Below are 27,944 nucleotides of genomic sequence, written 5' to 3'. Positions count from 1 at the left end.
CGGGTGTAGTACCTTCGCGCGCGTTGCAGACTTGCAGCGTTCCGAGGAACAATCCGAGCGACAGTCCGACACGAGCGTTCGCGTGGTACGTGACCGTCGCGTGTACCCTCGTCGCGTACGCGTACTCCGACTCCCTCGGAACGATCGGCACGGCAATCAATCGTTCGACCGCTCACCGTGTTCCGCGGAGTCGAGAGCGAGTCGGATCCAGCGGCGGCCCCGGCCGTGCGGCGTGCGCGGTCCCAGTTGTCTACGCGATCGCGTCGATCGATCTCCCCGAACTCCCCGTAGCGGTCGGTCGGTCTCGGTGGCTCCGGTTTAGCGCGTCGACCGACGAAATCGAGAGTCGCGCGCGGACCCTCGTCCGGAGAGCAACGCCGTCAGAAGCGGAGGAGTCACGCCGCGCGGTCACGCTGACGGTTAACGACGGTTTCGCGTGGTTTCGCGAAAGGGGATTCGAAAAAGGGGACCCGGGACACCCTCGATCGTTTGTAGATCAGATCGGCACGCTACCACTACGTTTCGGCGTTATCGCCCGAACACGAGTGTTTGCGTACTAACGATGCTCCAGTGCTCGACTCGCGCGACGTGAATCCAGTGTTCCCGCGGTGAGACGGTGATCGGCGTTTGATCGACCAGCGGCGACATGTGATGCTACGACGGCTACAATGAACGTACCGATCGTGGCAGGGGACGTCGTCGACGATGGTGGCTTCGATCGGCCGCGATTCGTTCGGGTAAGTCGATATCGTTGTCGGGGTTCCTATTCCTATCGAATTTCACGGTCCCGCGGCTTCGAATTAGCGTATACTTATCGCGCGCGCGCGCGAGAACGCTCGAAGGACGTCCTGGACGTCGAGGATGATCGTCGAGTTTCGCTTTTTTTATATGGCGCGAGTTACGACGCCGGTCCGTCGTGAGATTCTTTCGGGATTCCGGGACGCGATCGTCGACGTTCGGCGACGCGCGCCGATCTCGATACGTTTCCACCGCGATCGGTCACCGAACGGTCGCTCCGTCAAAAGCTCGTGATACTTTCACTTTCGCTTCTATCTGGCCGATGCATTCAGGGTCGCGTTTACCGCTAAAATGCTGCTGCTGCTGCCTCTTACCGAACTGAGTTTTACTTGCGTTGCACTCGTACGTATCATGTTTAGCGATATGCATCCGATCCCTTGATGAAAAGCAAACGCGATGCCGAAAGACGAGAAGGAGAGAGCGCAGAACGTTGGAGCTGACCGTGAGAAAGGTGTATTAATTGGAATGTAAACTCTCTGAATGTCGAATAGCCAACGAGGACGGAGTGAAATTAATGCGAGTTTACAAAAAAAGAGTTGAAAAAAATTGATTTGCAACGTCCCGCTCGTGCATAATGAGTATGAGTATTCTTTGTACGCAGGTGTGATATCACACTGGGTAAAGGAAACGTATGACATATTGAAGCACACGTGTGTCGCATGTATATGTTAAAATTTCGTCGCGACGGACTGCCGAATGGAAGTTACGTTATGCGTAGAACCGGCGACAAAACAACACATTCCAAGTGGAGTAAATTAATGAAAGAATTATCGTGCTTCTCATCGAGAATTATAGCCCAGAATATATCTCTTTCCGGAAATTTATTTTAGAGTCTCGCCGCTGTCCATTAATCAATTTTTTATTTTAGTAACGCCTTTCAAACCAAGTGGAGTAAATTTGAGAGAAAGACAGACTGGCAATAAAAGGAATTACCATGCCTTTTTCATCGAGAGAGAATTATAGTCTAGAATATATCTCTTTCTGGAAATTTACTTTCGAGTCTCGCCGCTGTCTATTAATCAATTTTTTATTTTAATAACGCATTCTAAACCATGCGGAGGTTGAGAAACAGACTGGCAATAAAAAAATCATAATGCTCATTCTGGAAGGGAATTAATTCCAAAATCTCGCTGTTGTCTATTGATAAATTTCTTTAAATTTTTGTAACAAAATACAACATTTAGTAACATTTCAAATTATGTAGAAATTTAAGAGAGACAGACTGACAAAAAGAGAAATTACAATATTTATGGGGAATTATATGTATTCCAAAAAATATATATATATCTTTCCGGAAAGGAATTTATTCTAAAATCTCCTCGTTGCCCATTAATATCAATTCTTTATTTTAATAAAATTTTTGTAAACGAAGATTTTAAATAAAATACAACCTTATTTAAATTGTTAAACGCCCGGACCTAAACTCGTCTAAAAAATAACGATCACGCGCTCGTATATTGCGTGTTCCGTTGATACCCTATCTCAGTCACGAGATATATTCTCGCGTTGAGAAATGGTTCTTATACCTGCTCCACCGCAAGTGCGAGGGAATGAGCGATATTCAGTTCATTTTTTTTTTGTTTCTGTTATAAACCCGTGTGTCGGATATTATTATGTATACTTTACACACGAGCCATCATCCGAGCCATATGCGTCGCTGGATATCGAGTGCAGTCGCGCGTTGAATCCCCGACGGCGTTTTCTAGGAAGATTCCACAAAGGTACTACGGCGCACTGTAGCCATTATCATCGTGGAAATAAAAGATAACGACACCTGCCACGCATTCAAAGTAGCTGCAACGCATGGAGCTGGAGGATACCAGCGTTACATTAGTCATACGTGCTCGTTAACGTCGCATTTTGTCTAATTGCTTCATATATCTATCGTAAAGTTACGGACTTTAATTGCGGTCGCGTTTGTTTATCAGAACTATTGCCGACGAACGTTCGTTTGTAAAGATTTCGTCTGTATAGATACGGATATATGTATATCACGTCGATTCAAGGATTTTTTATTTATACCTTACTTATATTTAACATATGCGTGCCGCATTCGTTTAAGTGTATTATGCGTGCCAAATTTTTTAAACCGATAAACGAGCGACTTTTATGAAATTTCTTATATTCTCGAACGATAGGAGAATTTTTACCTTTCGCGCGAGCGCGCGCGACGCGGCTCTTACCTCCGTAGGCTTCATCCAATTGGTATAATTGCTTTAACGAGGTACATCGTAAAAGAGCACGTGCCTATTGTTACCTCGCGTTCTTAAGAATGCGTGCCTTTCCGCTCGGCTTCTGAATGTATTAACGATATAATCACACTCGCGTGGATGGCGATTACTTTTCGATTAAAGCGCCAAGCGCGATACACATGGCAGTCGCTCGTCTAGCTCGAACGTTTTAAACTCGAACGTAAATTTAGAACTGAAATCGTTGTTTGAATTGCTACTTCTCGATTAAAATTGTAAATTTTATATTTTTACAAACGCCCGTAAAAATTGCATTTCTTTTATTGAAAAAATAAATACGGCCTTGCCTTAATGACTGGATTATAAGCTAAAAATTTTGCATTAATTTTTATAAAAATACGACAGTGCTGTTTAAATAAAATCCAAGGCGTTAAATATTGTTTCGTCAGGAAATTGTCGGTTATCTTGCGACGCACGTATAGGACATGGGTTTCTGTCTCATTATAATTCTAATCTGACAAGGAATTATGAATTAACCGCGAAACATGAATTGCGGAATAAGTTATTTTTACTTAAGCAAATTAGCAAGTAATTTAGAAATAGTAAAGTTCCGTTTGTTATGGAGATGTACGTGAATCATTATGAATTACCATCTTTTTCCTCACGAGAACAAGTCAATTTACGTCATACCTTGTGTCGCAAAGAATAAATTGTGAAACTGCGCGATGAGGAGAACGGTTGCATATATAACGCGACATTCATGGTAAAATGCTGGGACACGTCATCGTCATGCATTTATCGAGCTACTTATGTTTATCAATACTTTTAACAGGTGCTTGTTTTTATCAAGAACGGTGAGTGCGCTATCACGCATCCACGCAATATTATCTATGTCGCCACGAGAGAGAGCATACATTTTTTTTAAGGAGTACGCAGCAAGTCACATCGTTCTCGCAATTAACATTTTTACGCGTTCGATGATTAAGAAGTATAAATTTAAAAGTCGTTTATCTTAATCTTTAAATGCGCAACTTTTCGTAGCATTTTGAATACTTTTTCTGAGTATTTTCTGAGTTTCCCCACCCAGAAGGGATAGAAGGGTCACAGAAGGCCCTTTACAGATGTAAAAATAAGCCACGTGTTTTCGGTTCGAACTTTATTAGGGAGAGTACATGGAGCAAAATTGCTTCAGGGTTAACCTTTGAAAACGATTAAAACAACATTTCCATACATTAGTAGCTTCATATTCCTCGAAATCTATTTTAATCCGTTAAACAAACAAGAAGCACCTGTAAACACAGCGAGGTTTCGCAAATGAGAGAGCCAAGCTTGCTCGTCGTATAGCGACAGATTTTATCATCATATGTTTTGGACTGATAAAGATTATTGGAAAAGTTGAAAAAGCTAAGTAACGCGTGGCGAGCTTTAAATCACAAAGACGCGTGTCTCACCGAGTCAAACGACTCCTCGCGCGCTCGCGCCGTAACATAAGTCATCGCGATGCACCTGCATTCCACTGTGAAAACAGAAGTGTCCGCGGAGACGCGGCTCGTGTCACGCATGAGAGGGCTAAAACGTGCCGCTCGCGCGCTCACGTACGGCCTAAACGCGCGCGCGTCAAGCGGCAAGCGGCAAGACGAGGCGAGGCGAGGCGAGGCGAGGCGCGTACCGCGTCGCGGTGCAACGCTCGCCTCCGCGGTTAGCCTCCTTCGAAAGTGGAGTAACGCGCGCAAGGTCGGCGCGGCCAACCGGCAGCCGCGTGCCTCGCTCTACGTCGTCGTCGCTTTACGTCGTGGGTCGCGTTCCCGGGTCGCCGCGCGCTGCGTCGTGCCGAGAGCGTGTTGCATACACACGCCCTGCGCGCGATCTCGCCCGCGCCGCGCCGTCGCTCGTCCGTGTCGAGAAAACGGGAGTAAACTCGGGCAACGATCGCGCGGTTAGGTCGCTCCGACCGCGACCGGAATACGCTCGAGCGGATACGCTCGCTCCGTTCTCCGCCGCGCGTTACGCGCCGCACCTTCGTCTACCGTACCGGAAGTCGCGAGATGCGTAACGCACCTGTTTCCCTCTTCCTCCTCTATTTTTTTTTCAATCTGTCTCTCTTTCACTCTTTCTCTTCCTTTCCGCTCCTCCGCGGACCTCGATCCGCACCACGCGGCGTAATCCTCGCAATTTTTATTTAGTTGGTAAATCGTTTCTTTTCTGCGATCTATCGATGCAGGTTTGCGTAAGCACTGGTCTTTTATTAAATAATTGCGATTGTTCTACCAAAAAGCATGCGCAATTAATGAAACGGTTAAAACATGTGCTTACAATTATGAATCCAGATAGCCTTAGAGATATAAATCTAATATTATTATGTTAATATTAATTACAATAGGCGTTATTTCAATAAATAAATGTTATTTAAATAAATACAGTAGAGGTTACGTAAATATTTAAATAAGAATTGTCTTTTTCAACATTACGAATAATACCATAGTTTTTCGTCATTGAATCCTTAATTTATCATCACGTTTTTTATTCATTATACTTGCAATCGGATAAATATGTTAATTACTATATCTTAATTACCGCTGCTGCTCTTAGCTTTTCTGCCTATTACACTTTGATTATACAAGCATGTTAATCAGAATTACGTTTGCATTCCCGAGTTTTACATAATAAAAAATTTTATCGCATCTCTTGTCCGCGGATTATCTTGAACACTTCGCATGAGATTATTCGTTATCCACAAATTTTATCGTTTGTTCATATTACAGACGGTAATGTAGAAAAATTTTATTAGGCATCGTTGCGTTAACATACCGGTTTTTCCATATGGAAAGGACATAAACAAGAAGTAACGACGGAGAATCGCATTGCGGTATACGCGAATAGATTTTGCGTACGCGTGAAATCATCCACGACCTATAGAATTCGCGAAATGCCATATACGTCGGCGAATCTGCGGCACGAGTTGCTTCGTCATGCCACGGATATAGAAACAAACGTAAGAAAACAACCCTTTCCTATCGGAAAAAAATCTGTGTAATCAGAAATGTACAATCGAATGATTCACTCATGCTTCCCGGATCTTATCTCATCAGAGAGATAATAATCCAGTCAATATATCGCTTGTAATTTATAGCGCGAAAAGAGATTGCGATATTAAAATAAAAATTTTCGATATCTCCGTAGCGTTGTGTAGCGAAAAAGACTTCTTTTCTTTCATTCTCATCTATCTCGGAACTACAACTATTCCTTTGTTAAACTTTATCGAGCAACTCTTCGATACTTAATTTTAAACTTTAAAAAGGATTGCATTCTTTATAATGAGAACGATTAAGAGAGAGAGAGGGGGGAGGGGAAGTCTTAAGATTAAAAGTTTATTAAAGCGAGCACAAGCACAAGATTAAACGAAAGATTGGAAAAATGGAAAGAATTACTTGTAATCTTGCGCATGTCGATATCACGTAGAGAGAAAGACCGGCCAGGGCACGTTCTTTGTTATCTGGCGCCTGCCGTATGTCGTCCGGCACCGAGTCATCAAGGGACATGTCGTGATGGCAATTACTAACCGATGAGCTGGCACGTGCTTCCCTTGAACAAGTGACTCTTTTCCCCAGGGCGAGATCGCTAATCTTAAGTTTGTTGTTTCCTCAACCGCGTTTCCTTTCTTGAAATTTTATTCTTTCCCGTTTCTTCCTTCGAAGTCTGAGCGTGGAAAAGAAAGTGAAATCGAATCACGTTATACTTAAATTATTTTGACTCGCTGATACTCCTACTTTATTTTACATTTTTCTTTATTTTGTTTTAAAAGCACATTATTTAAACACATTTTTTTTTAAATCGTAGCGCTAAAAGGAAGATAGGAGTCAGTAAAACTATTTTCTTGTCTTTCACGATGTGCCCCAGTAAAATACCTTATAAAATAAGATTATCATATTACAATTAATTAATCACGTTTATTTAATTAACAGACGGTAATGATTATTATGTTTCGAGAAATTTTGATTCTGGGTTTTTTATCGGCGCGTATGCGAGTCAATAATTCTCCTCGACTAACTTTCGAGCCCGTCATTGATCCCCAACTTCGCATCATCGGTTTCGTCCACTGCCAGATAGCACGGCGCGCACACAATGGAAAACGAGACGACACTCGAGTGCCTTAATAATGTATGCCGGCGGTGTGCTCGCGTGAGTCACGCCGCGCCGTCGCAGCTGTCGGCCCTTCCGGTGCTCCCGAACGACGGAGACGTTGCTTCCTTGCGTTTTCCTCTTCCTCGGCGGGCGCCATACGAACGATGGGTCCTGCATGAGTCACGTTGCACTGTGCGTAATCGCACGCGCCGGCGACACGCGGCGTGCCTTCTTGCCTCTAAACATGAAACACAATTCGCGTCGTGGCCGCTCGTTAACCTTGCCACGGTCCCTGATTTTATCGCACACTTAAGGACCTCGAAAAAACAACACGACATTCTGTCGTCAACAAAAAATAATCTTCATCCGGCATGCAGTCAGAATTGAAAATCGTTGGACCTTTCGAGCATCATTTTGAGATTAAAATTACGATCTCTACATTGTTAAATGTTAAAGGATGAAATTTAAAATAATATTATGAGTTAAAAAACATTTTGTTATTTTTCATGGTAATTATACATGGTAATGTGTGTCGAAATTTATTATTTTAACACAAAACAGTATTATTTCAATTCCATTGTTTTAGTTAAATTAATGACATATTAAGTAGGAGCAGTGGCGACCTGTAGGAATGGTTAAAAATGACTCAAATTGAGTATAATTTGACACACGAATTTAATAGTGTAGTTGGCAGTTTATATAGCGAAAAAGAGCAATAGCGTCTTTGCAACAAATTTGTTTGTTATCTTTGATTAGGTTTGTTTGCGTCTTCTCAGAGGAAGGCTCGCTTGCATAATAACATTGAATTGGGTAACAAAATGCGCGTGGATGCGCGAGTACCGATACATCAATATATTATTTATTAATACAATTTTCGCGTTTTATAGGCAATTCGATAAATACATTAACGAAGCAAGAATTGATTAATATCGTGTGTGTGTCTTCGGAGTTCTGTACACTTCAAGAATGCGAAAGTATACTAGAATTGACTTCGCAGAGCTCTTCAACCAGCATTTTCTTTAGCGGTGGAGGAAGACGTGACCATTCGCGGTAAATCAGCGTCTATAGATACGCCTCACGTAGAACGAAATCGAACGGATGCGCTTATTTGCATATGCATCGCGCTAAACTGCCATAACGCCGCTAATACGAAAAAGTAATCACGCAACGTGCACGTAAATCGCAATATTCGGTCTCGACGCCGAGGGCCGTGTTATTTCTGCATCACGCGAGTCACTCAGAGGGGTGCGTCCCATTTTCACGCCCGAATACGCGTTTTGCCAGGTATGACAGGTAAAAAAAAAACGATTCGGTTCTTTCGCAATCGATTACGTAAATAACGCTCGACCGCGCACGTGTTCCCTGAAGCGGCAAGTGTACCTATACGCGGCTTTTTCCTCAACGCGGAAATTTTTCCGGTCCGGTCCGGAATGTTCGAAACGATCGCGTTTCCATTAACAGGTGGCGGAAAGGTCCCCCGGCGGTTCCATGCCCATCTGCGTCCGTGAACTAATCATCGCGAGCGCCTTTCTCTCAGCGCCGTTCTCTCGGCGGTGGCGACGACGTCGGCTTTCCATCTTGCGACTTTCGATTTGCAGGAGATTCCGCATTCTGAATTTTACATTCGTTTTGTTCCAATCCGTAATCCGTGAAGCAGACCTCACGTAATTTTCACGTAGGTCGTGAATGAAGGTGCGTTGTAATCGGAAACCCTACCCCGGAAATGAAACGAGAGCTCGATTATCGTCGTTAGACATAATGGATTTATGCACACGAAGAATGAGTTGATTGACATTATCATCAAAATAGAAGAACTTTAATAGATTGCGATTTAATTGATAATAAGAAGGTGAGATGTAAAAAAAAAGATAAATGTTAAATTCAAGCTACGTATGATTAGACATCAATATAAGTTATCCGTATAATTTTACACGTCGCAGTTTGTTTATTTTAACGAACCGATTTTGCTGCATTTCCAAGCTCGAAGTGTATAAAAAACGTCGACAATCTAGTCTAGTCAGCTTGGAATGTCGAAGTGCAAATACTTCTAAGGTGCTACCTCAAAGAAGAAAAGGTCTTGCAACCATCTGTCGCATTCAACTCAATCATCGCAGCGGTCGAACAGGTACATGTGAGATCGCGATCGCCAATGTGCATCCCTAAAAGCAGAAGTAGAAATCCGAAGCTATTCTGAAAGTTATTTGAATAACAGAAGAATACATGCAGAGAAAGAAGAACAACGTGTCTTTGAATTGGATAACGGGTAATAAATCATTTATCATTGAAAACAATCGTTGAACATTTCACACGCGAACGTGTAACAAATACAAATAGTAAATATTGATTATTTGTTCTTGTTATGACAGAAATATAATTTATAAGTTTAAATACTTTTGGACACGATTATACCTGCCCCGAAGTCCTCGAAGACCTTATTGCAATTTCAGGGATAGTTCACGTTCGCATGACATTTGCAATCACGACAACGTTAATACTGCGAGTAACTGTGTCTGTTTTATATCATATGATTCTCTGATTAACGACGCGATAAATTGGCAATCAAAAAGTAGCGCCATGCATCATCATTCCTATCATATTTTCCCACAAAGTGGGAAACGTGTCATCTCCCCCTACTGTTCTCCAGTGTCACAAAAACATCGATTCGAGGCTGTTGAGAATTTAATCTTTAAAGATCACCCTCGATGAACCGAACTTCATTATTACTTTCGCTATAAAATCGTCAAATGATCAAATTATCGCGTTACGATACTAATTATCAGATTGTCGAAGGATGTTCGAGATTCCCGTCGAGAAATTTATCACGGTTTCGCGGAGAAACACGCGATGTGTTTCCCTCCTCCTATCCTCCCTTCCTCTTGTAGCATGGTGGGCCGCATAGCAGGCCCATCCTCGCGACCGGGCCCATCCCTACTCTTCTTTCTGCTCACCCTTTCTTTTTCCCTTTCGCCGAGCTACACCGATCGCGGCCGATTCCAGCCGAGCTCTAGGTGCCGTTGATGGATCGTCGTCTATGCCGATCGGGAAGTCGCGTACGCCATCGCGTCGATCGCGTCGTCGGGTTCCAGCTTCCAGCCTCGTGCTCCGAAAACTCGCCTGCCGATCGAACGTCATCCGTTCGACGACCTCGAGATTTCCCCGACCTCGTCCTTCCGGCTCGCCGAAGTGTTCTCCGTTCTCCGTTTCTCCGCGCGACGTGAGGTTCTCCAATAGTTCTCCGGGCGCTATACGCGAAGAAACTCACCGCCGCTTTCTTCCTCTCGGTAGACGCGACAACTCTCGCGTCTTCCATCGCGTCTTCCATCAGAAACAGTGCGTGATTTTCGTTCTCCGCGTGAGCGATCGCTCGCGAATCGTTGAAATATCGCGTGGACCGGGTGTTCGCCGAATATCGGTACGTTGAGAGGAGAGCCACCTTCGCACTTCCGGTCGACCGTGCGAACGACGCGACCGCGAGCATTCCACGGGAACTCCGCGACGGAGCTTCCAGAGAATTCCGAGGAAGACGACCGAAGAGACGGGCCCGCGTATCACTCTCGTCCCGAGAGGAGGACATTCGACGCGAATACGCGAAGATCGGGAAGGCGAGGAAACGGATCGAAAAGTGAACTCGGATACCCGCGGTTCGCCCTGGCGAACGGACGCGCGAACGATGCTGATACTTCCGGACATAAAGCTTCAGGTAATTTGAACTCACCTGAACCCTCGCGATTGTTCACCGTTAACCCAAACATTTGCGAAATTTGGAAGTTATCGATAGGATTAAACGTTTCCCAAGTAAACCGAAAGACGTCCGAAAGATAAGTCAAATTTGGGCGTTTTTTAAATGTCTTTATGACTTATTTTATAATCGTCGTGATATTTGGAGTTCAATAATCATCATGTCACATAAGAGATACTTAAATTAATATAGAACAAGTCGATTTGTGTGAAATGATGCCCCCGGTCGTCGAAATTAAAAGCTTAGTAAAGAATTTATCTTTTTCAATTCTTCATTTCTACAAAACGTTCAAGTCTCCAACTTTAGGCTTACTCAAACTCGTAAAATTCGATCGCTCTTCGTAACGCATTATTTCCCTTTTTTTTTTAAACTATACAGCTTCAAAACCATTCGAAAGGAGCTTCTCTCTTCAGTTTGGTTCAAATCGTTACCGATTCGCATCGAGTTCTCTACTCTTAAACGTGTGTACATTAAATTATGCGAACAACAATGGTTCGAATTAGGGCGAGTTGCGGAACAAGCTGGATCTAGCATACCCAACCTTTTCCACTGACGGGTTAAATGTGCGCTCGGTGCATCCTCAGTACAATTCCCCGGATGCGCCGTGTAATATATATACGGCGCATACACACACACACACACGCGCGCGCACACTCTTTCGCCATACATCGCCTTTCTCCCTTGGCCGAGCGTGGGGCGATCCTCCTCGTGTGGTAATATGTCGAGCGTGCAATGATCGCGAAGGACGCGACAGCCTTGAAGCTGCCTGAGACATGCCGTTTCTAATTAGACCGAGGTATAAACCGGAACGATCGTGCTCTCCCTTCCTCCCCGCAACGATCTATACATCTTTATTTTTTTTTGTTTTTCTTACCCTTGCCGTTCCATTCGCGCGCCCCTGAATTCTTAAGCCATTCGGAATCCAATTGCAATCGACTCGATCGCAATCGATTCCCATATCTATTATTTTGCAATTTGAAGATACGATCGGTGCGGGGATCGTTGGATCGGCAATAGGGAATTAATCGATAAGCGGTCGGAGAGCCGTCACTCAGATCACTGACTTGATTACAAATTGCGACTGTCAGTGAATCTATAATTACTCGCGTCTCGCTTACGAGTTCGTGATTATTATTAGGTGTAAAGAAGTTGTAAAGTAGTAATAAATGAATCACGCGATTGGCAGGTGTAAAGAAGTAATAAATGAATCACGCGCTACCGAGCGGCTCGTCGACGAAGCCTGCAATTCGGACGGATTCGCCAATGACGTTATTGTGTACGATCGGATGCATCGCGTATTCTCCTCACCGTGATCTCGACACACACTCCTAGGCAACGAAGGAAACACCGCGCGCGCAAACCAGCCGGGCGTTTCCAACTCCAGTATACTACGTAATTTCAATTACGGCGTAGCCGGTGTTTAATACAACTTCGGAGTCATCGACCGACTAAAAATGCGCGTGAAACGCCTCGACGCGGAGCGACGACGCGGCGCGCGCGTTGGACGTACTTGGTTGCGTTTCCTGCTGCGTGCTCCGCTCGGTATCGGCTTCTCGGTTACGCCACGTAAGACGAGCACGAAGGGCGACGCCCTTGCTCGCGGATTAGCGAGCCGAACGAGCGGGCATCTCTCCGTCCTGCCTCTCGCTGTCACCGTAGACCGCGGCTTGTTCCTCGGCAATAAACTCGATTATACTCCTCTCTGCGCGCGACTACAGGAAGGAAACTTCGTTCTCCCGCGATTTTGAACGAGGGAACGAAGATGGAAATTTATATTTTGTTGCAAAAATTATTTTCTCACCTATTAATTAACGATATTAACGTTATCGAAGATTTGAAATTTTGATGTGACGCAGTATTAAATAGAGGAATGCGAACGTGTCTTTTAGGTCCAGTTTCACAAGTGTCGGTTAACTTTTAACCTTAGATTAACTCACTCTTTGTCTCTTTCTAAGGGGGACGTTAGAAGGAGACGAAGAGTGAGCTAATCTAAGGTTAAAAGTTAACCGACACTTGTGAAACTGGGCCTTAATCGTGTGTTTAAAATGCAAAACTGGAACTCCGTGACATCCGGGGACATGTCAGGGGCATTTCAAGAAGGATGGCATGTCCTCGGAAACCAGGATGTCTAGTCACCAGGAATAACGAAGAGGAAACGCTGACGATGCTAATCGCCAGATGCAGGATCTTTATTGAACCTCGAACCGTGATCTAGGGTCCTAAATTCACAAATTTATTCCCGAGCGCATCACCGAAAAAGACCTAACAATCTATTGTCTCAAGAAATTTCGTTAAATTGTGACAAGCGAGGCGGATGCTGATTTAAGAGATTTAGTAGCGCGCTGTTAACACGCCCCTACTTTTTCCGCAAAAAAAAAAAATCGCGTGCCCTTGTTACCGGAAGAGGAAAGTGGGTCTCAATCAGAAACCCGTGCACAATTAGACATTCCTGCCGTATATGTGGTAAAAGTAGTTATACGTTCAGCAGAATGCAGCGAGGGAAAACTATATCGCTGCGCGGAATCTGGTTCCGTTTGTAATGTTATGCCAGTCGTGGCTCCGGAAAAATCCGAAGTCGTACATTACAGTATTCTCGATATTATGTTCCTTCGACTTTTCCTTACATATATGGTATTAAAATTTTATGACCCGATTTTTTCGCGATATCTTGGGAACGTATAAGTTATCTGGCGGTAGAAAGCTAATTTTAAGTTGTTATAGCGAATATTAATATAATGATATAGCATTTATATCCTCGTAATATCATTTGTATCCTCGTAAGTACGTTTGTAATGCGATTTCATAAATTTCGTACATGTTTTACCGCCGTTATTAGCATATCTCATACCTCGTAATATTTCCACAGAAATTTCCGCAGAAATGATTTCCTAACGATAATTTAGCTATTATCGTGCACACCAAATCCGCGTACAGCTACGCGATTGCGTCGGGAATGAGAAAGATTAAATGAAACCGGCGGTGGTAAATCAATATAGGTGTGTAAACCTCAGAATTATAAACGCTTGTTTCCCGCGCGGCAAGCGCGCGGCGTCGCGTCGCGTCGTCGGCGACAGGTGCGTGTTACGAGGGGCCGCGAAAAATGTGGACGTATCTTATTTCCCGTTCGTCTTCTCTCGGTCCGTTCGACTACGTCTACGGCATCTCGATCCCCGGGTGGGGATCATTCGCGGTGGATACCGTTATCGAGCTCCTTCCTCGCGGCCTTCCCAGCATCGGACGGTATCCCCTTGCCAGTACCTCCGAGTACGTGGACCACAAGCGAAATCGTATTATCGCGTCCGCCTTCCTCGAGCTTTCTTCCCATTTGTTTTCGTACATCTGACGTTTTGTGGGATTTTGTTTGACTCTTCTATCACGAGAGAACACCATGAAATTACTCCGAGATATAAATAGATTATGATTAGTAATTGTTAAAGTTTAATTAAAATTTGCGCTTATTTGTCTATCAAGGTTTTTAACAAATTTTTATCCGTCGAGTGATCGTCTTGTGATATTGATACTGCTAAATTCTGTTTTCCAAATGACTAAGGATGTTCTGTATGGAAAAATCCATTTTTAGACATTATATTATACATCGAGCAACGAATTTGGCAACACTGCGATACATTGCGTTAAAATTAATATTTCACGTTTTCTTATAAGATGTCTTCATAAGAGGTTTCGTAAAGCATACGTAAATTCATTGAATAGCGCGCAGAACGTAATACAAATCTTCATAATAGAAAAAGTTAAAGTAATAAGGAAATGACATACATAGATGGAAAATATTGCTTAACAACTATTGCTAAACATTGAACTGTCCACTTTCGAGTTTTACTATGTGCGTAATATGTATACAATCCACCTCCGTAAGTGTGACGTAAGTCAAATCTGCTTTCTGAAATCTGATTTACATTATTTTCTAAACGAGAAATTCTCTCGTGTCGACAAAGTCGGAGGAAAGAGTCGGCCGTTTAAAAATCAATTCAAAATCGCGTTCGTGCTAAATGGGCGACGAGAATGCGGGACATCGACCGCGTAGAAATCTCGTGTCATTGACTGATATAGCTACAGTTCTTTTATTTTAAATAATATACGTAAAAAAATGAGCTTTATAATTTCCGCTATCCTGCATCTACATCAAACACGTATGTAGGTTCTGTACTTATTCTTCTCATTATTCTCACAAATTAACATCTTGTCTCCACTTTTTCCCCAAATGTTTATCGCTCGCAAAAGTATATATATGTGTAAATGTACGTGAGTGTCCGCAGTGTATTGCTTGTCTATGAGCTTCGCTGAGCTCAAATGACTGTGCGGATCGGTCATCCCTGCGGGAGGAGGACAGCTGTACACGATGATCAGGGAGAGAGCCTTGTCATCTACTATCGGCGTTTCGCCGTGCCGCTTTTACGGGCGTGCGTTTCATCGGAATCGCATACGCACGCACACGCACCGCGCGTACGAGAATCGCGACGAGACAGAGAGACGAGAGAAAAAAAAGGAGCCATCGCGTTATCCATCCCCACTGTATTATTTACGGAGTTTCTCTCCTTTCACCGAGCGCCGGAGTGCGTCCGCGGGACCCATATTCCGGCGACCTCACCTCTCGCGATTAGTCGCCGGGAAGATACGACGGTGGCCGGTGGCCGGTCCTCGAGTCGACGAGTCGCGCTAAGAGACTTCAGGATAAATCGTCGAAATTGGCTAAATGAGAGTCATGGGTTAAGTGTGAATATAACCGCGTCTGTGCTCGCGACAATCGACGTGGGGACGTATGACAACAGTAATAATAATATATCGTCATTTTGAATTTCTCGATTGCGATTCCTCTTCTCCACGATAGATGCGTTCGGTAATTGCTGAAAACGCTACGCTAAATTCTAAATTCCCGTGCAGTTCCGTTAAAAAATTACGGTGGTTTCAGCGTAAATACCGCGAATGCCGTTTGAATGTGAACGACGTGGAAGATATAATAGAAAATATAACGTAAATTCTCGCGCGCGATTGATTCGCTTGATAATATTTGCTGGCAGCGCGCCGCGTTGCAGATCGTGCGAATTTCCACGGAAAATTAATATTATTAAGTGCGATCGTATTTGTTCGCATTTTCGCAACAACGCGTGCCGGGCGAACGACAGGAGATTTGCAAAATGCGATTGCGTATACGATAATTTGAGCACGCGCGCTTCTTTGTCTCATAAATTCGCTGGGCAAGGCCGCGTATGTATCGAGGTCGCATAAATCAAATGCTGACGAATTAGGAATATCGGGTGTCCGTGTGCCGAACGTGGGCGAATGTTACATAATAATGTGTTAACCCACGCGACCGTTGTTTTAAAAGTACAGGTGTACATTAAAGTTTAGAAATTTACATATAAGGGTACAAAATGGATCACACACACAATGTAGTTATCTAGCTTGCGCACAAAATAATTTATTCATATTTATTAATAGCTCTACTTATATATTACATCTAAACTGTATATTTTTAACTTATATATTATTATAGGGATAGCATTACTCAAGGGGAATAATCGATGGTTGTCTCCTGTTATTGTAACTATTTTGATATTGTATAAATTTACGTGCTATAATGTAATATGCAAAATATTTTACAATTCGTTTGCTTTTTGTGATCTATTTCTGCTCCTTTTTCATGATCTGCTTGAATTATATGTATTATATTATATAATGTACATATTCTCTGCAAACCGCGTGCGGACCATCTAAATAATTATTTTAAAGTCTTAATCGAGCTGCAAAGGGAAACGGCACTCGCTATCACGGTGATAATTTAATTGAACATTCCATGCAAATCTAATTGAATATTGTATGCGCAGGATGCGCGAGACTCTTCGATGACAAGGCTATCTCACCGCTGCTCTTTACGCACGGACGCTCGATGCCGATTTAGTCCGGCGATACCGATTCCACCCGGCCTCGTCTTTGATTCGCCTGAAACGGCAAACAGTTATGCGGCCGGCCGGCCGGCTACTGAGGCCGCGACGTTTAATAACGCGCGAGTTACGGTAGATTTAGCGTGCGATAACATCCGGCAAAGTCGTTAATGTCGCATACGAATCCGCGTTGCGGCATATCCAGTGTCCCGAAACCAAGTGTATCTCCTCTCGGCTGAGAATCATCCAGTAAGGCGATTTGAACTGATGATCAATTCTTCCTTAGAATCGAGGATTTAATGGGATACATTTCGCGATTGATTAATTTTCTTTTGTTGGAAATTAAAAAACGAGATTAATGTTTAAATAACTTTGATATATGTCATGTAAATCGATTTAATTGATGGACTAGAGTAGAAATGTAAGGCGAAGAGAAAAGAGGCTTATAATATTTTATTTAATAACTAGAATTCGAAATCATCATTCATTTGATAGCTAAAATTGATTTGTCTATTCGTTTAATTCTTGAAACTTTTTTTCATTTAACACCTATGTCTAGTTTCGTATCGAAAATGGCACATTATAGTCCTAAAATAAGTCCAAAGATCGTTTATTTTAATTATTTGTACGCTTAATCCTTTCTGATGGAGAATTATAAAAAATTACACGTGTAAATTGTAATCTTTTTATAACACTCAATAGTTAGACAGATGGAAAGAGACAAAAATAAAAGTAGATCATCTATAATTCAGAGGAAGTACACGATTCCCGGGACACTTATTTGTACGTATTACCGATGGGCGGGTGTTTTGCAAATCGGCGCACCGATAAGCGAGCTACCGATATTTATGTCAAGAGGAACTGGACGTTACAATTTCCTGTTGAACGAGAAACACCGATCGTAACTTCTGGTTGACCGAGTTAGCGCTTGCATATTCTATTTATTCTATGAATGTTTTCCTACGTTACGTTATTGTTGCTTTCGCGCATTCTGAATGAAACGCCATAATTAACAAACATTTAACATACTTCCGAATTGGCCGAGACCTTCGTGCACAATATGAAATTACGGAATCTGCACTTCATATAATAGATGTAACAGATTTACATTTACGCCATTAAGCATCCATTTATACGTAAAAAAAACTGGAAAAGGAATTATAAGACAATAGTTTATCTTATCTTTGCGCGAGACAAAATAAAAAAAAACAATACTTTATTCTACCTTTGAACGGCAGAAATAATTTTTTCACAGCATGGATTGATACGTCCTTACGTATACACGCATTACGTAAGGAAGAACTGGCGTAACCGCGAGGATTCTAGTATACGTTCGGTGACGCGCGATGTTATAATGACGTTACGATTCCGGTTGTACAAAATTCATCGTAACAGGATACTGTAGCAGAGGCGAGCGGAATGCGTAGGGGGACGCGCCTTTCGAATTTTATATTGCTCGGTTTGCACGAACGACAGCTACGGATAACCCATCGTTACCTACGAGTCGCGCTTATCGCATTAATGAGACGGTTTATTAAGTAGAGTGGAACGGAATTACGGTAACGTGAACACCTAGTCCGCCGTTACGTCTAAAATAAAGGCTAACCGCATAAACCCCATGAGCCTGCCTTTTATCTCTTTCTTCTTTTCTTTCTTTTCGTGGTTTATTTCATTATTAATATTTTTTAGCAGTCATCTTCTTCGTAATCGAGGATGTGGCTGCGAGAAAGAAATCGATTTTCCTCCTTTAATTGATAACCATATTTGGTTTGTTTTGGGTGACAAACGAGACCATAAGTGTTTTTGTCGAAAATTTGAAATCACATCTTGAAATTACATCCTACGTTCTCGATAAAATGACCTTCGTTAATTATTTAGCTCCTTTCTTTTTTTAGAAGATTAAAGAGAATGCGCGTCTCGCAATCTCGTTACATTGTACATTTCCTTAGAAGCCGGTTTGTGAGACGATAAGACACGACTAGATCTCGTTGAACATCATCGGCCGTGCTGTATCGCTCGGCAACGCGCATCGGCTTTCGCGTTTATTGAAATTATCGCGACGCGATAGTCTTCCAACATTTGCGGTAAGCCGCAATAACAGCATTTTTGCGGTGAAAGCAAATATTATGCGTCCATTTTACGCAAATAAGAATTAAAAGAATAACAAGAGCAAATCTGCATATTTTTTAAAGTTAAATTGTTTTACGTAACATGAATATAAACGATATAACGCACAAAACGTGAACTTAATTGTTGCCTTATTAATATTTCATAAAGTTTGTAAATAGGTGTGTGCCTGCGCATTCTTAAGTCGCGTGTAAATTATTAAGATTTTTACGACTAATCTTTTACGCAACGATTAGGTTCTGCAAGATGATAAGTGCAGGCTAGATTGCGAGGATTTTGAAAAAAATTGTGTTTATCTGACATTCCTGGATATATAGCGTGCCTTTCTCTCTCTTTTAATTGAGTATTGTTCTTTCGCTTCTTTAATGAAAAATAACTGAATTGTTGTTCCTTTATTTTAATGCTCTTTCAGCATTAAAGAAATATATGTTAATAAAACTAAAGCTCCCGGTGGAAAAATTATGTTAGAATAACAACTTGACATCAATCCAGAAATCGCATTTTGTTGTTACATCAGTGCAGGTTCCATGAATTATTTAATTACTTAATTCTTTGTTGGCAATAATGCCGTGCTTTAAATCTGCAGGGAAAAGATCAGTTATGAATTTGCGAAAAGAGACTATTTTAGGGTATACATAGATATTTGATAGTAAACGTTATATGAAACATTCCGTACAATAAAGCATTGGATTCTATCTACGCGCTAATTCAAAGTTTCTAATCGCAGCTTCTATAATTTACAAGTCATTACTACATCAGAGATTTTTATATCACGTTCTTCATATCCTATTCTTACGTAAAAATAAAGAAAGGAAGAGAGAGAGAGAGAGAGAGAGAGAGAAGGATGATCGGCCGTTAGAAAATCGTAATCCGCGCCGAGAACAGTCTCAGTTCCGATGGTACGATCGAGATCGTTGCCGATGCATTCGCGATCATGCTAAAGTGGGTGCATTACTGCCCGTTGCCGAGGGATCGCGCGATCGCTCCCTCGGACGCGAGGATGATCGTTTCGAGCGAGACCACGAGGGAGGAGAAGGAGGACAGAAGGGCGTTCGACAGAAGAAAAGACGGCGTTGACACGGTGCGAAGTGCGCGAAACGCGAAAACCGCCACGCCGGACGCTATCATGAGGAGATGCTTCCGGTTTGGGGTAAGGAGCAAAGGAAGTCCGAACTTGACAGTCGGCTGCACGGTCGGCGATCGCGAGGTCGTCGCGGCTTCTTCCGATGTGTAGTAATTCGCGCGCGATAACCGCGACCGTGTTCTTTTTGCTTCTTTTCTTGTACTTTGATACTTCTTAGCGTATAATTACATCTATCAGCGTTTCTTCCCGATTCATCACGTTTCATTTTTTACATTGTTTCACAATCAGTTAGAACAAAGCAAAAAACTATCTGTAAACTTTTGCGTGCACTAATTTTAAAATAAAATGTAATAACTCGCATTAGCGATGCGCAATTATAATCAGCTTTATGGTAATACTTGTGGTAATTTTATTTAATTAGTATAATATATTTACTTTGCTTCGAATTACCTTGATATCAGAAAAAGATATTAAATGTTACCTTAATTATTATCGCAGTGTTGTATAGCCATAGAGGTAATTAACTTAATAAATATACCTTAATATCATTGTATCCGATAATATTGGATACTTTCTTCTTAAGACGTAAAATATTAAAACGTATTAATTAGAATTATTTATACGTAAGAAAGTATCAAAAACAGTCATCATCGAAAAGAAAATCTTTCGAGAAGATTGCGTGGAATTTGCATTGCAATTTGAGAAAGGGACATATATAAGAAACATATATAAGAAAATCGTTTTATCGCCTTGTTTCCACTCATATTATCCGCTATGATCCGAAAAGACGATAGATAATCGCCGGCCAGAGTTAGTTGATCAACATGGTTAGCGGAACTGGTCTTTATCTTTGCGGCAATCCTTGCGGATTATATGATTACGAGCCATACATGATACGTCGGAGGCATCGCTAACTATGCGTTTCACGGTTCGCAGGGTTCGGATCCGAGGGTAGCGACCTGCAGAGGAAAGCTGCAGAACAAGCGGAGTAAGCTCAACCAGGAGATCAACAAGGAGCTGCGGCTACGAGCGGGCGCTGAGAATCTCTTTAAGTAAGCGTTCACACGCCGCAGCACTTACACATCAATATATAATAAATAATATTTAAATATAATTATTAGGCTGAATACAGCTAGTTATTTTTATAAATTACCACGAAATTCGTGTAGAATTTTGTATCTTTTCTGGTATAATTGCTCCTAAGATCGTTTGCCAAGTAACGTTACTTTAAAACGATAATTTTTTTATTCTGCGATCTATATAATTATTTACAAAGGACACTACTGCAAAACTGAAAGTCCTAAGTGATCATGGTCTATGATCGAAAATAAATGTAATATACAAATAAATTTTGTACAATTAATAATAATTTTATAAGTAATATATTTGCATTTGTCTTAATTCTTATTAATTATGTTACAGGGCGACGACCAACAGAAAATTAAAGGAGACCGTCGCCTTGGAGCTAAGCTTCGTCAACTCGAACTTGCAGCTGCTGAAGGAACAGCTCGCCGAGTTGAATAGCTCGGTGGAGCTGTATCAGAATGTCGATGGGTAAATTCGGCGAGAATTATTAAATTTTACTGATATAAGTGGCAAAAACGTACGGTATTGCATCGAACGGTATTTTCTTTCAGCGATGAGCCCGTTATGCCGATGATACCATTGGGACTCAAGGAGACCAAAGATATTGACTTTCGGGATCCGTTTAAGGTAAGTTCCGAATCAACATAATGATCAATTTATGAGATCATCATCAGGTTTGTAATTAGTTTGAGTTTATTCGAGAGGCGGTACGTCCGAATTGTTCTCGAAATTATCAAGATCCTTCTTTTCTTTCTTCTGGGTTTGTTTCGCGGAATTCTTAGTTATCTTCAGAAAATCGTGAATATCCGTGGCCGGGCCGATCTCGAGGAGGACTCGTTGGGAGGTCATCGGTGGCCGAACTGTAATTACCTTTGTTTCGCTTTCGCTGGATTTCTTCTTTCTCGTCGATTCGTTCTTTTTCACGATTGTTGTGCACGGAGTCAAACGGGCCATAGCGATCACTAAACTTCCGGTAGTCGTATTCCGTCGAACATTGCTTCTCTCAACCGATACCTCGCAGGGCAGGGTTAACTGCAGGATCTTTCCTTTTATAGTGACTCGCACGTAAGTCGGATTTACGTCGACGTCGATGTAAGAAGTGTCCAAGTGTCTACGAATACGAAAAATAAGCGCAATAATGTGGGACTTTTAATAAATTTTGATAAATCTTCAAAATTTGCGATAGACAAAAATAACCGCTGTCGTTAAACAATGGATATATTAAAAATTGATTGTTTATTCTTGAAAAGTGTTTATAAGTTTTTTAAAATAAGTTCTTACAATGTGCCTTTTTACTCTTATAATTATTTACTGCTCGGATACAGTGTATACTGCTATTTAGCACCACGTATTAATGAATGCATTAATTAATAATTACCTGTAAACGGATACTTCAAGAACAACAAAATCGGGATCATCTTCATCGTTTAATCTGAATGGTACCTTCGCTTGATTTATATTATATGCTCTTCCATCTGGAGCGAATAATTTCAGCGCACGTTTTGGATGATTGCTCTTATCCGAAGTGCGATTCTTCATCTCTTGTTTCTTCATGAATCGCTCAGCAATGGCGATTCTGTCTTCCGGCGTATGATAACTAGGCTGTTTCCAGAAATGTTCGTCCTCTGACTCGTCATCCTGCTCTGTGCTTGTATTCTCGCTTCGCTCGTTCTTTGTATGTTTCACCTTCTCCTCAGTATTCTGAAAAAGATGTTAAACGTTCTTATTTGCATTTTTCATGCATAAATGATGTTCTGCTACGTAACTGTTTACGCGCTTAGCAAACTACAGACAATTTGAAAAACATTCACGCAGATACATGTATAGTTTATTTAATTAAGAAAAATATGTCAACATTATTTGTAGATTTTGATTTTAAAGCCTTTTGTAATTCAAATCAAATAGTTCTGAAAAATCTCACGTACAATTTAACATAAAATATGTTAATTTATGATCTTGTGGATTAAACGTTAATGGCATATTTCAATAGTATTTAGATAATTATTGCCTTATTAAATAATTAATATTTAACGCGCTTTGCAATTTGCATAATAGCTCAGACATTGCATTACCGATATACTATCACTTATGTACATCGTCAAGAAAAATATACCATCTGCTTGAGTGTTTCTGTGGTTTCATGTGCATTGCGACGAACGCGTTGAGCTATCCTAGTCTTCTCATAATGCTTGTAGCTCTCGATAACGTCGTCTCGCGCTCGCGAATAGATCTGCAATGCCTTGATGCGTTCCGATCTTTCAATCTCTTTCATGTCGAGCTCTTGCAATTGCGGTAAAGTAGCCACAACGTATTGCCTGTAGTACTCGTAATCCGTGCACGGATTTCCCATTAGAATCAGATGCTCCAAATGTTCGTTGGACCTATGTGAAACATGCAATTGAGAGAGAATCAAAAGTGATTTATAATTCTATTGAAATTGTATAATACGAAATGATGTCATATTGACGCACAATTGATCGAAGTTTGACACTGATTGATTTTGATAGTTGAATCTTGACCAATTGACTGCATAAATTATATTTAACATATTTTTTTGATATATTTCTTAATATGATGTAATTTTATTATAAAATAAAATAATTAGAAATTATGTATATAATTTATATATAATATAATAATAATAATAAAATTATGAAGAAAAATACCTGAGATTTTTTACACTTTGTAAATTTCCGATAAAATTGATGGTGAGGTCTAACTTCTTTAAGCTCTCTAAGCCCTCCAGGTTTTCGATAACCTCGATATTATTGAGGGCCAGATTCAGATATTCCAGCCTCTTCAGCATACTCAGATTCTCTATCTTCGATATTAGATTGTGCTGCAACAGGAGGATCCTGAGATTCCTGCAGTGTCTCTCTATCAGCTGGATTTTATCAATATTCTCCTGGTGCAAAGCTATCTCTTCCAACGTTGATATTTCGCCCTCATTATGCTCCGAACGTTTCCGTATTAATTCGAGGGTGATTTTCACCATTTTTATCTTGCGTCAGCTTCTAACTTTAGCGAGAATTACGAGAGGAAAATCGCAAGTGTTGTGAGAAGAGATGCCAGCATGCATTAACCAAGAAAGCTTCGTAGTTCGTAGTTGCTATGAAGATATCGATTTAACATTGTCCGTCACGTATTGTGATTCCACGTGCTACGTGCACATGTTACGAATTATTGATCGCCCTGCGTGAACGATCTTTTATTTACTTGTAGGACTTCATCTTGGAACACTATAGCGAGGATGGGGAAAACTACGAAGAAGCTATAGCTGACCTGATGGAAACCAGGCAGGTAAGCAAATAACGCGTATCTCTTTTCATAATAATTTCCATCAAATTAAAAAAAAACTGAATCTTTTATCTTTCTTATTTGTAATTCAGAAACTTTCTATTGAAGAACTTTGTGCAAATTGTCTGAACGTAATTTCTGGAATAAATTGAATCGTGTCATAATTGTCAATAATTTGCATATTACTTCAAAATATAGAATTTAAGTTAGTGAATATAAAGGAAATAAATGTTATAAATAAATATTTTACTATTTTAAATCCGCAGGCTACGAGGACACCGACCAGAGATTCGGCGGGCATCGCGTTACTCCTGCGTTATTACAATCAGCTCTATTTCATAGAGAGGCGTTTCTTTCCGCCCGACAGAAGCCTTGGCATTTATTTCGAATGGTTCGATTCGTTGACAGGAGTACCGAGTTGCCAGCGAACGGTCGCCTTCGAGAAGGCGTCTATTCTCTTCAATGCTGGCGCACTTTATACGCAGTTGGCTGCCAAGCAGGATCGTTTGACCGCTCGAGGACTCGACCAAGCGGTCGACGCTTTTCTCAGAGCGGCTGGCACCTTCCGATATATCCACGAGAACTTTACAAACGCACCAAGTATGGATCTGGGCCCGGATATGCTTGAAATGCTGGTGCAATTAATGCTCGTAAGTTCTCGCTCTCGTCGCTCTTAATTTGGTATTTATCGTAGATGTTCAAATAAAGAACTATTCTATCTCGCAATTAATAATTCTTTAATATCATGTATCGCATATTTACTATTAACAATTAATTTATTTCGCATTTCTATATGTTAGGCTCAGGCAAGGGAGTGTCTTTTCGAAAAGCTGGAGCTACAATCGAAGGATGGCAGAAACGTCGATGTTTGCTTAGATCTTGCTCAAGAGGCAGCACAGGTAAAAAAATCTTTGTCACGATTCTTCTGCTGTCTTGCGATTATTAGTGTGATAAGTACAAGTGAATCATGAAGATAATTATTAATCCAGGTTGCGGCGATATACAATGATGTCCATGGATTGATATCGCGCGAGCCGGTTCGTGACTACGTCCCAGAGACGTGGATCTCGTTGATACTGGTGAAGCGCGAACACCATCTTGCCCTCGCTCACAAGCACCTCGCGGTCGGTCTGCTGGACAGACCAATCGCTGAGTTTCGTGTGGAAACGAGGCTCACATTGGAGCACATCCAAAAGAGCGACGGGAAAACTCAATTGGACGCGACCGTTCCCAGAGATGACAATGAAAGGAAATTATTGGGTACGTTTATCCGCAACACTTATTGTTTTATATAAGAGTTACGATTACTTAATATTAAATGTTATTTTTACATTTCTAACTTTTTTATTATTTATTTCTTTTTATTTATCTTGATCTATAAGAATGTGTATGAATAGAATTTTTTATTACAGGCAAGGCACATCTCAGAGAAGCTCTCGTTTTACACGACGAGAGTCAACGACTTCAGAGAATGTGCCGCGATCTGAAGGGTAAAAAAGCGCTAGCGAGGGTCCTGAAGAAAGCGCAAGAAGCGACGCTCGATTGCTACAATAGATTCGGTAGCGAGGATGATTTTCGAGAACTTTTGGATCCACCGGATATTATCGGTATATTTCTCGTCAAAAAGCATTAATTGAAACATGTCATAATTTTTGTCTCCTATATTTTGGTGCATATATAAATCATAATATCAAAATGCATATTTTTTATTTTTTTTTTGTTTGCAAATGTAGCCTCCACGAAATTTCAACTTAGCATTACTCATCCGGATTTCGGGCAGCACGGGGTGGATGATCTTTTCAAGTCGTTGGGACCCGTAGCGATATTTTCCGCCAAACGACACTGGACCGCGCCGCGATTGGTGCAGCTTCAAAGAGGTCCTGACGGCGAAGGTTTCGGATTTAGCGTACGCGGCGACGCTCCGGTGATAATAGCCGCCGTCGATCACAATTCGCTAGCTGATGTAAGATAATCTAATGATCTCCATCATCTATTGTATTCACAATTGTCTTTAATCTTCTTTTTTTTTATAATTATGTAACGTATTTACGCAATTATGACAACGAATAAAAACAAGAGAACTATCTTTTATTCCAGGTGGGCGGGATGAAGGAAGGAGACTTCATAGTCGGTATCGGCGACAAGGACGTCAAGTGGGCGTCCCACGAGCAAGTCGTGCGGATGATAAAGCAATGCGGTGACTTTATAAATTTGAAGTTAGTCACCCCAATGGATAGGAATTATCTAAAGGTGAATGATAAAGTCTATAATAACTGATATTATTTCTAAAAAACATATAACGCAATACGTTAATTAATAAGATAAGAAAAATACTTTGAAAAATATGCGTAGCAATACCATTGAGATTAGATAATTGAGATAAATTGGTTTTTAATAACGTTTTTTTGTTTGTTTATTTTCATATTCTCTCTTTTTTAAAGACGACAATTATAATTAAAATATTTCTTTGACGAATAATTTAAGCCAATGCGACGGTACGACGGTAAAAACTAATTATTTTAGAAACCAGGGAAACCCAACAATCACCACGATAAAGGCAGTGTCTCGGCAAGCAGCTCTTCTGGAGTTTCTTCCGGTCAGCCGAGCCCGGCGGGATCCGTCACTACGGCGCACGTAGTCAGAAGGCTTCCATGGAATCCATTTAAAAAATCCGGCGTTCAACGCGAGAACCGAGATCTAACTTTCGATAACGTTATTCTTAGATGATTGCCGGATTAGAAATGGTCCAACTATCGTACGTTGTCGTACGAGCTTAGAATGTGCCGCGATGAGTTGCTCGACTCATGAAATAAAACTTGCAAAAATCGATTATTGATTGCCAAAATTGAATGTTATTTGGCAGAAATAACAATTCGCCATTTGAAAATTTTATACTAATATCGTTAAACACGATGAATATATTTTTGTAAATATATGACATGATCTTGTACTTAATTCGTTGCGCGAACAACGATCGAAACTTTTTGTATACCGCTAAATATCGGACGCGTTTAGACTTTTTCTATTTATTTGCTAACAAAGTTCTGTTTCGGTAACTTATTATTATTATTGCTAAACAAATTATACCTTGATCTTCAATGAGTTTGTAATTACTTCAACATGGTTTTGATAAAATGAAAATTCATTGCCGATATTTTTACGAATAGCAGTGCCAACGCAGGCGTACTTATAGTATAAGTTTAAGAAGATCGCCCATTATCGCGTATTTCGGTGGGCACACGATTTACGACTGATTTAAGCTATGTACGATTACACACTTTTTGTCATACCGTTTATACGAATTCGTTTACAACGGTGAACTGAATCGACGAAGGGATAAACGTATTGACAAATAGTCGTATAGCGACACGAGACGTAACGAGTTCCGCGTTTGTCGCGCTTTGTACTTAAGCTTTCTTGTTAAATCGTTAAGCGAATTAATATAAATCGGATCTTTACGCGAGCGTACTCGCGCTCGTGTGCATCTGTACATTTATACATAGATATAGCATCGGTAGAGGCGTGTACACAGCTTTTTACTTTATATATATATATAAATATATGTATATCCGTAAGAAATTATATCGCATTCCATCCAGAAA

The 27,944-nt window shown here is 41.2% G+C and overlaps 2 protein-coding genes across 3 annotated transcripts; one reads left to right on the top strand and one right to left on the bottom strand.

Annotated features, from left to right (window-relative positions):
* The first annotated feature begins 54 nt into the window (after positions 1 to 54).
* On the top strand, positions 55 to 27,944 carry Rhp (GTP-Rho-binding protein rhophilin). Of its 2 annotated transcripts, XM_071701289.1 has the most exons (13): positions 55 to 737; positions 10,107 to 10,809; positions 20,896 to 21,011; positions 21,382 to 21,513; positions 21,597 to 21,672; positions 24,268 to 24,345; positions 24,609 to 24,992; positions 25,143 to 25,241; positions 25,332 to 25,602; positions 25,755 to 25,949; positions 26,076 to 26,305; positions 26,440 to 26,592; positions 26,866 to 27,944. In XM_071701289.1, exons 2-13 carry the CDS (start codon positions 10,780 to 10,782, stop codon positions 27,067 to 27,069), a joined length of 1,968 nt encoding a protein of 655 aa, XP_071557390.1. In that variant the 5' UTR covers positions 55 to 737; positions 10,107 to 10,779; the 3' UTR covers positions 27,070 to 27,944. The 2 variants fall into 2 exon arrangements, with proteins under 2 accessions (XP_071557390.1, XP_071557388.1); XM_071701287.1 differs by lacking the exon at positions 10,107 to 10,809.
* On the bottom strand, positions 17,420 to 24,040 carry Tilb (touch insensitive larva B). The gene is made up of 4 exons (XM_071701293.1): positions 23,712 to 24,040; positions 23,159 to 23,426; positions 22,424 to 22,746; positions 17,420 to 22,156 (listed from the first exon to the last, which is right to left on the bottom strand). Exons 1-4 carry the CDS (start codon positions 24,038 to 24,040, stop codon positions 21,739 to 21,741), a joined length of 1,338 nt encoding a protein of 445 aa, XP_071557394.1. The 3' UTR covers positions 17,420 to 21,738.

This window comes from Temnothorax nylanderi, unplaced genomic scaffold (assembly GCF_030848795.1).
Source record: "Temnothorax nylanderi isolate EJ_2023f unplaced genomic scaffold, tnyl_v1.0 TNYL_tig0025_pilon, whole genome shotgun sequence".
Lineage (NCBI taxonomy): Eukaryota > Metazoa > Arthropoda > Insecta > Hymenoptera > Formicidae > Temnothorax > Temnothorax nylanderi.
The sequence above is the reverse complement of the archived record's forward strand: the minus strand, read 5'-3'. Positions and strand labels throughout refer to the sequence as shown.